The sequence below is a fragment of the Cupressus sempervirens genome, chromosome 10 (assembly GCF_028749045.1).
Source record: "Cupressus sempervirens isolate cs-2001-9-10 chromosome 10, ASM2874904v1, whole genome shotgun sequence".
In the NCBI taxonomy this organism is placed as follows: Eukaryota; Viridiplantae; Streptophyta; class Pinopsida; order Cupressales; family Cupressaceae; genus Cupressus; species Cupressus sempervirens.
Window position 1 is genome coordinate 213,257,150 of NC_143127.1, and position 11,057 is coordinate 213,268,206.

At 32.9% G+C, this 11,057-nt stretch overlaps 1 protein-coding gene across 1 annotated transcript; it reads right to left on the reverse strand.

The window, feature by feature from the left end:
• Positions 1-4,032: 4,032 nt before the first annotated feature.
• Positions 4,033-10,237, reverse strand: LOC149533390 (C4-beta,C20-epoxidase-like). The gene is made up of 3 exons (XM_089805850.1): positions 10,207-10,237; positions 4,918-5,263; positions 4,033-4,630 (listed from the first exon to the last, which is right to left on the reverse strand). The coding sequence occupies exons 1-3, from the start codon at positions 10,235-10,237 to the stop codon at positions 4,033-4,035; spliced, it is 975 nt and encodes a 324-aa protein (XP_089661976.1).
• Between the last annotated feature and the right edge of the window lie 820 nt (positions 10,238-11,057).

Below are 11,057 nucleotides of genomic sequence, written 5' to 3' on the forward strand. Positions count from 1 at the left end.
TCACAATGGAAGAGGCCACAAGACGCATGTGAATCACCATAGAAGTGTTAGCCCTTGCAGCTGCCTTAATCTCATATGAACTTCCATGGTTTGAAATCTTGGAAATACTAGGGTTTGAACCTAAAAAAACTAGCTTCGGCCATACAATAGCTGGAGTTTGTGCTCATGTGGCAATAGGAGGAACCAAAACAATAGTCGCGTATGACTCTTTTGGAGCCGAGGGAGTTATACACTTGCACCCAAGTGTAGTCCATTCATCTTTTTGTTTCCCTTTTGTAGATTTAGCCAAGTCCTCCTTAAGTGGGGGTTTAACCTTGGGCATAGCCAAAGGGTAATCCATGATCTTGTGTTCCATTGACTGACACCTATAACAAATGTTGGGCAGGTTCAAATAGAGCACCTTCTAAGAGAAGGTTTGATAACCAATCTGCATTTCCACAGAATCCTTGAGATCCTTGGAGAGATCAACCTCAAATAATACACATTTTTGATGACAAGCATTGAAAAAAAATTCATGTTTCTTAGTAATAACTTTGCCAAGAGTATTGGCAATAGACTCAATAAAAGGCCAACACAGCAAGGGTAAATCTAGGAACATGACCCACATGGGGACCCTAAGTTTTTTGTTGTCAGAGAGGGTAAAGTCTCTCAACCATCTTTGAGAAACAAGTAGGGAGGAGTGCACAGACTAGGGGCCATTGCTAAACACTGCGTCTGCTTGAGACAGGTTGGAAAAATGAAATTAAAAAAAAGACCTTTGGTAAGGTTTTGCACAACATCAAGGTGGACTCCATGAGGAGTCCAACTCTTGTTAACCCTTTCTTGGAGCATAGCTTTAGGAGGAGTCCTACCCACCAAATACTCTATCAAGATATGTTGTTCTAACCAATCACAAGCAACATCAAATTCTTGCAAAGGAAGGATAATATCAAGATTATCTCATGAAAAACCTTTGGGATGAATTTGCGAGGAGGTTTGTTCAGTGGAGGCACCATGGCTTTCCAAAGTAGTAGCGTGAACACCAATATCAACAACTAGGTCACCACTGGTTGGGGCCATTATAAAGTAGCCTAAAAACTCCCACGGTAAATGTAGTTTGACAGGTGGAAAACATAGGAAAAAAGCTCAGACATAGTCATGTGCAAGGAAACTCAAAGATCACATGAAACCTTAGCAAAGCATTTTACCCCCAAAACTCCTTCCTCCTAAAAACAATTCTAATGAATTTGCATGTATATATATATATATATATATATATATATATATATATATATGAGAATACTTAATCATTATTAGTCTCTGCCTTATCTATAAGACATCGAACTAATGTTTAATGTTTCAAGATGCTTTAGGCACCTAAATTAAACTTAGCCGTAATGTTTAAAGTGCAATTATTTAAAAAATATTTTTTGCAGGACCATTATTTCCCGTTTTCTAATTGGCTAACTCAAATTTTGCTTAGGTATTTGGTAATTTAAGAGGAAAATTAAAATTGGTCAAAAATCGAAAGGACGGACAGCTGATACATTCATATTGAATGCGACATCGAAACGATAGGGAACAATTTAATGTATTTAGTTGGAGAGAGCTAAAAGATAGTGAAGGTTAAATGCAACAAATGTAGGTTAGGTGAACATACACATACAGAGGAGCCATTTATAGTTTGCTTCAAGCATGGCATAGTCACTGTCTACATATCTAGTAGAGATTTTGGTCCTAAAGACCGCAGAGATAAGCAACTGTTGGATATGCAAAATCCCTAAAGATGTTTGTAGATGATGGAGGTCTGTGAATCAATGATCTTCAACTTTTCGTTTGTGATAAGAGCCTTTCAAAAAAAAATTCATGGCCATTGACTTTGTGTCATTTGAAAACAAATGTAATATTTCATTTTAATGCTTGCCTCCATGCAAAAATATTTATTTTACTTTATTGTGAGAACCTTACCCATGACATTGATGCCCAAAAGTATTACTTTCACTTGATGCAACAAATCTACATGTTCTTCTCAATGTAAGGGTTTTAAGTTTTTGCATTTCTTTATTAGATGAAGCTCGCACATTAGAAATAAATTGCTAAGAGCCTTGAGACTTACTGTTGATCTTGCAATTTTAGCTCTTAGGCAAGTTGTCATTTTTTCTAAGTAATTTTTTGCATTTTCTTTTTTCTCTATTGTTTGAGTCTTCCGTAGTTGGTCTTGCTTTTCTAGAATGTCATGCTAATACCCTAATAAAAACAAGTACGAGGCTGTTGACTCTTTGAAGCCTCTGCAAGGATGGGAGAAGATTATATCATAACGTATAAGACAATACCCTTATTATGATTTGTTACTACCTTTGATAAAGATCTTCCTCCTAGCCCAAAAGGAAATCTTAAGGATATCTGAGGCACAATCTTTCTTGCTACTTTTGAGGCTGAAATTGATCCAAATTTCCAACGGGGTCACTTATTAAATGGAATAGATATGAAGGAAATCAAGGAATTTTAACATAAATTACACTGGAAGTGTTTTCCTATACATGTGTTGCTTACTGAGCGAAATATAGAAATCAACCTAAAGCAATTATAGCAAAAATCATGCAGAGCTTTTGGAGGTTAAAAGCAGGACTAACTATTATGTATGTTGCATACAGGGATCCTGGAGACTTAAGTTATCTACCCTATAGGCCTATAGCGGAGAAAAATTTGCATTGATGATGTCGCTGAAATTTTCAACTGTGTGATTAACAGAGATATTTGTTTCATTGCGCAAAACAACTTTAGTGAACTGAAATCAATTCTAAAATTTTACTTTTTACTCTGAATAATAAGACTTTGTTAGTTTTCGACATCACATTCATTAGTATTGAAAAATAAATTTAATTTTATGCTAGATGTTGTAATATCTGTAACAAAGGCATATTAATGAGATAACTATGGAACAATTAACTGTAAAATTAATACAATGGCGTTCAACCATTTGAAATATATTCCACAAATCTTCCAAAATGAGTGCACAACAGAAGCTACAATAGGTAGGCAAAAACATTATTTCTATAATATGTTATCTACAGTGGACTGAAAAAAAAATCAGCAAGAGAGGTATATAATATGTGAGAGTCACATTAAGCATGCATTGTTCTGTTCCTGTAGCTGATATCCCATTTCTGTTGGTGGTGCTTTGTAGTACCTTCCAAAAGGAGGAAGTTTTTAGCTACAGAAGGTTAGTGAAGTGGAAAGTTTTGACAGCACAATTCAGAAATCTGCAATTGACAATGAGCTGGAACTATATTGTGTTGGTTGCAAGTTCTTGTTACTTTTTTCTTGGCGGGATCTGAGTAGCTTGCTGAGGTTCTGTAGATGCTTTCATGCACTCTGTTTTTGAAGCATATGAAATTGTTTCTAAATAGATATAGAAAGTTACATTTCCTTGTCAAAGCTGTGAGAAGACGTCATAAATATGAGCTACACATTTTCCACAAATAAAATGAGCAGCGGGAAAAAATAGTTTTCAGAGCAAAGCTCAAACTTTCAGCAAAATAGAATATATTTTAGCCTATAGCTATAGCCTACAAAGCGAGTAAGCAGTCTTTCTCACAAGCAGATTTTGAATATCTAGATCAATATAGAAATTAATTATATTAGTTTTTATTCTACTCATACTTTGAATATATTTTCATTAGACTGTGCATGTTTTTTCTCCTTCTATAGTAGATGCATATAAACTATAATTGGTTGTACTTTAACAGTTTTCATAAAAACTAAAGCAAAAGTTTCGATACAACATATATAATATAACAATTAACAATTTGTATTCAACTCTATCTTTTTATTGTTAACTTTTTTTTGTTTGGAGTAAGCTATAAATATTCTGATTAATCATTAACTTCAAAGGAGAGTCCTTGCGATTCACAGTTATTCCAATGCACGGCTAAAATCAGGAAGCAGGCCCCCAAAAAGCAATACATCTATTTATTTATTAACAATTCTGAGAATGGTTCATAGTTTCCATCTGCAAATACGCTGTTTTCCATTATTATTACAGTAGAATGTTCATGCGTCTGAGATGCGTGCAAAGTCATCGAGGAAAGTTTCTTCAGAATCTGCTAAGAAACTCTGCCGACTCAAAACTCTCAACTGCTTTCTGGGCATCCAGTAGTCTTTGAAGTCCGCATAAACAAATGGCTTGTAAAGGCGAGGATGATCATTGTCTACAAACTCAGGAGGAGCATGAACGAGAGTGCTGTCTGAGAAGAAGTAAAAGAATGGCACTGACACACGAGAATAACCCTCACACACAACTCTGTGCATTACATTGTGAATCCTCCCATTACTCCATGCACTAAATGAATCCCCCATGAAAACAACAAGAGAGTTATCCACAGGCTTCACATCTACCCATTTCCCTGCCTTGCTCTTTATCTCAAGTCCTCCCATGTTATCTTGGTACATTACCACCATAAAATTCTGGTCTGTGTGAGTTGTGCAACCTCCCTTTTCCTTCAAAGGAGAGTTGCAAAAGTTCATACGAAGCTTTCCTACAAACTGCAATGAGGAATAATACTTGGTCACCCCAAAACTCTGCAAAATAGCTTTGATGATATTGTCTGTAAGCTCTTCAACCCCACATGTATAATCCTCTATGATTTTGCTGTAAAAATAGTCATATCATCAACAAAATTATTTCTACCCATCCACATAAATATAGGGTTAGACTAAACGAACATTGACTTATATATCTACAATTGATCGAAACTACACTAGTTTTCAAGAGAGTCTATATATATATATATTGATATAACAGTCCGTATGTTATTTAAACGACGCCCTTTATAAGATTCTCTAACACCAAACTGTAGTTGTTACTTGATAACATTTTACACAAACATCTTTAGTAATCAATTGTGCTAGTACAAGAAATTAATACTAAAATATTACCGTATAGGTGGGTTTCCTTGAGGCCACAGATGGTTTGAGAATAGTTCGATTGAACTAGGATTCGGCACACCGATGCTCTCGTAGAAGGGCAGCCCGGGTAAGTCTGCCATGTAACTAAGACTCCACACCTCAGAGCTGTGCTTTTGTTTGCTCTCTTTGGAAGCTGCAAAGACTTGTCTCGCAAATGAATCCATCTGATGAATAATGTCTTCCTTGATGCCATGATTCTTAACCAGAAAACACCCCCATTCTTCACAAGCTCTCCTCAACTCACCATAAGATCTTTCTGTATCTTCCTCATTTGGGTCATAATTTAATAGATGAGAAAGATCGATAACTGGAACTTGTTCACAGGAATACATGATGATTGTTGAGCTTTTTAATGGATCAATTAAGACTCAAACAACAATGGTGAAGATGCAGAGTGGAATGGGGATACAAGTAAGCTCTTCATACTCTTGTCGTATCTGTTGGGGCATTTGTAGAGTTGGATCCCATTGCATTTATGAGATTCATATGATCATATAAAATGTCTTATGAGTAATCGGGATGTCATCATTTTTCTGAAAAAGGTTCATCTGGTCTATTTTCTTACACCCACTTGAAACATTCATCGAAACTTTGATTCGCTGAAAGACAGAGAATAAAGATTTTAAAATGTCTTGCTACTCCCCATTCGTGTCTTGTCTTAATCAATATGTCATTATTGTCCACCACGCAAATCGTCTCATTTAGTTTTCTTCACTAATTTTAAACATTTGTTTGACAAATCCTCATAGTCAGTCAAATTTCGATGGCCCAACCTTCTATTGAATTAAGTTTGTTGACGTTTACACATGTTGCAGACTATAAGAAGTCATGATAATTTCTATGTAATATTGACGTAAAAGGCATCTTTATTGATTTAAGTATCTCGATTCAGTTTGGCTTACAAATTTAATTGTTAATTTAAAATCATAGTAGAATTTTAAATTTGGTTCGAATTTTTTTGTCATGCCATTTTTTACTAAAATTTTAGTTTTAATCTAAAATCACAGCCACATTGTCCCATTCTAAGACAACTTCTTCTACTTTCATGAAGTATTAAATTCTCATTGGAAATAAGATGGGGAAGCAATTTTCTATGTGAATTTTTAAACTTAATTTTTTATTAGAAATGTGATAACAAAGTATTTGTCTAATTGAAATTTGAAATTAGCCTTGGTAATATTAACAACACTTATTCTTATTTGAAAATATCTTATTTTTATTTTGAAACATGTTGCAATAGTAAGAACAAATCACTATGTAACACTTATATGCTAAATGAGAGTTCAAACATTTTAGCATATTATAACCAACACAATTTTTTTAATCTTTTAATGTTCAATGTCTTTCAATAGAAATCATATATGAAATGATTAAATCAATTTTAAATGATCCACTATTGATTCTCTTTTCCATTTTAACACCTATCTTATTGATGGTCTACCTCTCTAAGAACATTCAATATGTGTTTTCTATAGTGGAATAATAGTCAACATAATCCATCTTGGCTTTTCAGCTCAATAAGTAGCTAATTAATTTTATCATATTAAAACATATGAACTTATTCAATTATTATATTCGATTAATAGAACGTGCAAAAGATAAGGGTTAGTAAGATGAGGTATTGTAAGAAGGAAAAGATATAGGAAAATCAAATGAAGATAAAAGTTGAAAGCTAAATATGTTTAGAATGAGAATCATCGACTTTCAAATCATGAATAAGAGTGAAATGTAGGTCTTCATAATCCCTGTCAGCATCTAAAGTAGATGAAAATGACTAATCAAACTTAGGAGGATCAACATCCTTTGAAGAAATATCATTGCAACTCAATGTTTCCAATATGATGGTAGGTGGAGAAGTGGTATAGGAAGAACTAAAAGAGTTTTTATTTAATGAAAACTCCTCTAGTGTGTTTGACATTATCTAGATGCCCAACAAATATGAAGTGATTTATTTATAGAGCCATACACTTACATTTATTAGATAGAATGTGAGCCCATACAAGAGATTCAAATAATTTAAAGTACTTAAAATTTGGTTTCTAACTAATATAATCTTATTATATTGCTATTAGGATTTAACTGTGAAGTTTTAGAGTCAAACTCATTGACCCAAATACAATGAGTAGTGATTCACACATGAATCCATCTCTCATTAGAATAAATGGAACACTTAGCACTGATTGGGTCAATGAGTTTGACTCAAAAAACTACATAGTTAAATCTTGATCTAGCAATATCACAATTTGACTTGTAGTGGAAAATATCTCCTACTTAGTCTTATGTTACAATGTAGTTACCCACTTAACAACTTTGTGAGGAATAAAATTTTCGATGTAACATGCACAGTTGGTGGACACTTCCTAGTATAGTGTTGCCAAATATTTAGAGTGAATTGTACAATTAGCCATCTCCTTCAAGGACCTATTCTTATTTTTTGCAGCAATATTTTTCTTAGGATTGTATGAAACTATTGATGCATATTGGTACTTTTTCTTTCAGCACAAAATTGTTAACATTTTCACCTTCATTGTCATGTACAACCTTGATGAACTTCCCATATTTTTCTCTACATAATCTTTGAAATAGAGAAAATTCTCAAAGAACTCTTATTTTATTTGAGAAGTAGCCCATAGATGTACATCTATAAAATCCATCAATGAATGTCAAGACATATCTAGCTTTGTTGAATGATGGTTCTAGAAATGGTCCCACCAAGTCACTATGTACTAAGTACAATATTTTTTTTAGCTCTATGTATTTTTGTTACTTGTTAGTTCAAAATCATAGTAGAAATTTAAATTTGGTTTAAAAAAAAATTTCATACGATTTTTTTTCTAAAATTTAAATTTAAATCTAAAATCATAGCCAAATTGTCCCATTCTAACTATATATTAAAGACAACTTCTTTTTCTTTCATGAAGTATTAAATTTTCATTGGAAATAAGATAGGAAAACAATTTTTTCTATGTGATTTTTTAAGCTTAAATTTTTATTAGAAACATGATAACAAAGTATTTGTCTTACTGAATTTGGAAACTAATCTTGGTGATATTAGCAACACTTATTCTTATTTGGAAATATCTTATTTTTATTTTGAAACATGTTACAATAGTAAGAACAAATCACTATGTAACACTTATATGTTAAATGAGAGTTCCAACGTTTTAGTATATTATAACCAACACAATTTTTTTATCTTTTAATATTCAATGTCTTTCAATAGAAATCATAAAATCAATTTTAAATAATGCACTATTGATTCTCTTTTCCATGTTAACATCTACCCTATTGATGGTCTACCTCTCCATAGGTGAAATAATGGTCAACATAATCCATCTTGGCTTGTCAACCCAATAAGTAGCTAATTACTTCTATCATATTAAAATATATGAACTTATTGAATTATTATATTTGATTTTTAATAGAACACACAAAAGATAAGGGATAGTAAGATGAGGTATCATAGGAAGGAAAAGATATAGAAAAATCAAATGAAGATAAAACTTGAAAGCTAAACAAGTTTAGAATGAGATTCATCAACCTTCAAATCATGAATAATAGAGGAATGTGAGTCTTCATCATCCCTATCAGCATAAGAAGTATATGAAAATGACTAACCAAATTACTACAATTTAAATCTAAAATCACAGCCACATTTTTCCATTCTAACTATATATTAAAGACAACTTCTTTTTCTTTTATAAAGTATTAAATTTTCATTAGAAATAAGATAGGAAAACAAATTTACATGCAATTTTTTTGAACTTCAATTTTTATTAGAAATGTGGTAACAATATATTTATCTAATTGAATTTTGAAACTATTAGCAACACTTATTCTTATTTGAAAAAATATATATTATTTTTATTTTGAATAGATTGGGGAGTAATTTAGTTAAAACTGGATATAGGAAAACCCTATGTAGTTGACAAAGTTGTTGCAAATAATGGGAGTTCAAGAGGTCAAATCATTGATGACACATGAAAATGAACTCATTTTCATGGGTAACTAACAATATCAAAGAATATCAAATAAAAATGTTAGAGAACCAATACAATCTAGATTGATGATCTTCTTTTTCCCCAGTAATTATGAACCCAATATGCACCTCACTAATTACTTAGTGTAATGTGATTTGAACTCAAATTTCTTAACAAAACTAGAGTAAATGATTTAATAAATAGATATGAGGTTAGTTTCTAAAGATGGAACAAAAAAATCCATAATATTTTCTTCACCAACATCGACAAGTCTCTCTTGTGCACTTTGATATGAGTGTTGAGACCCATTAGTATAGCAAGCATGGAACATGGCTCTAAAGAGGTAAAATAATCTTCAAGTTTGAAACAATAGATAGTTGGAGAAACATAAGTTAATAATAGTGTATTATATATTACTCTAAAGTCCCCCACCCCTCCTCTCCATATTATATTAGTTCTAAAAATCCTATGTTTGAAATATTTCTGGCTTATAGTTGGCTCTAGTCAAGTCAAGAGCATATATTAGTTTGATTTTAGACCTTAGAAGGTCATTTGCATTGTTGGATAGGTGAGCTAGTCAATAGGACTAAGGTCACACAAATAGCCATTGTTAGTTGTTTTTGCAACTTTGGAGCTTACTAGTTAAGAAAATAGATTTGAGTGGTAAATATGTCCTAAACATATAGAATTGGTGGAAAAGATTCTTTAAGGTAATTTATTTTTCTTATGCATCAACCTAGAGGGGTTAGAGGTCCTAGAAATAGGGATCATGGCATAAGTGCCAAAGATGCCAAATGTTGTCAAAAAGTTGCCATGCAACATTTGTAATTTATTGCAAATATTGCATGCAATTTGGTTACCTTAGATACCCTAAATATTAGGAGTGTCTAATCCACTAAGATGGCCTAAAAACTAGGGAAAAGGCATCTACTACTTATTGAAGGATCAATTTCAAGTTGGGAGGTTGGATTGTAAGAAGTTTTTGTGAGTAGAATAGTGATTAGTGTGCAAACTGAGCATTTTCATCTTGTGTAGTGTTATATGGATTGAAAGAACCAATTTGATGATGGTATAGTGTTCCTAGGTTAATGTAGAGACTTTTTCATTCAATAAGAAAGTTTATTTGAGTTAATTTTGTAGCTAGGGTAAAACTATTTTAGTTTTGATAGTGTGTTAGTTATTAGAAGATAGTTTTTGTTTTCATGGCTCCCACTTAAGATTCAACCATTGAAAACTTGAAAATATAGATTAATCTTAGAGTGGAGCCATTGTACATTATGTATAGCAAGGTAGGAGTCTAGGGAAGTCATGATACTATTTCAAAACTCAATCCCTAGGCAAGCTAGGAAGGCTCGGTTAGAGGTTTGATAGTGTTGTATCCAATGATTGAGTGTAGGGGATAGAAGAGTTGGCAGTGTTGTATCTAATGATTAAGTGTAGGGGATAGAAGAGTTGTATGGAATTGGTATATTCCTAGTAAGGGGTTAGTTATATCTTGACATTTCCTAATCATTGAGGTCATACCAATCCCTTTGAGTGGGTTTCCAAACAAGTTTATAGTATAGACCTAGGAAATAGGCCTTTTAGCCCTATTAGACCTACATAATAGGAGTCACCTATACAAACAACTTAGGAGTCTAAGACCTAAATAATATTTTAGGGAATCCAATAGGGTGTCCAAATCTAGAGTTTATTTATCAGGTTGTTTGAAGAGTTTTTGTAAGAAAGCAAAATTAGTCAATTTCAAGGGCTATTTGGAACTAGGCCTAAGTAGGCTTCCTAGAGACAAAACCTTGAAATCGACAGGGAAGAAGTCTAAAGATCTTTCTAAATGGACTCAAATGAAAGTAGTGGAGTGACCCCATGTCTATGGATGACCCTACAATGAAGGATGACATTTATGAGCATGTTGCACTTAGAACTCTCTAAGTGTGTGTGGAGAAGAGTACTAAACTAGAGTGTTAGTCTTTTGAGGGTAAGAAAAAAGGATCAAACTCTTGGAGAGAAGTTAGGATTGGTGTTAGTTAATCACCTAATCCAATCAAGGAGCTAGGTGGACTAGTTGCCTAGAAGAGACAAGCTAGGTCTCTTGAGGAGCAGTGCAAGCACCCCTTGGAACATTCATACCAT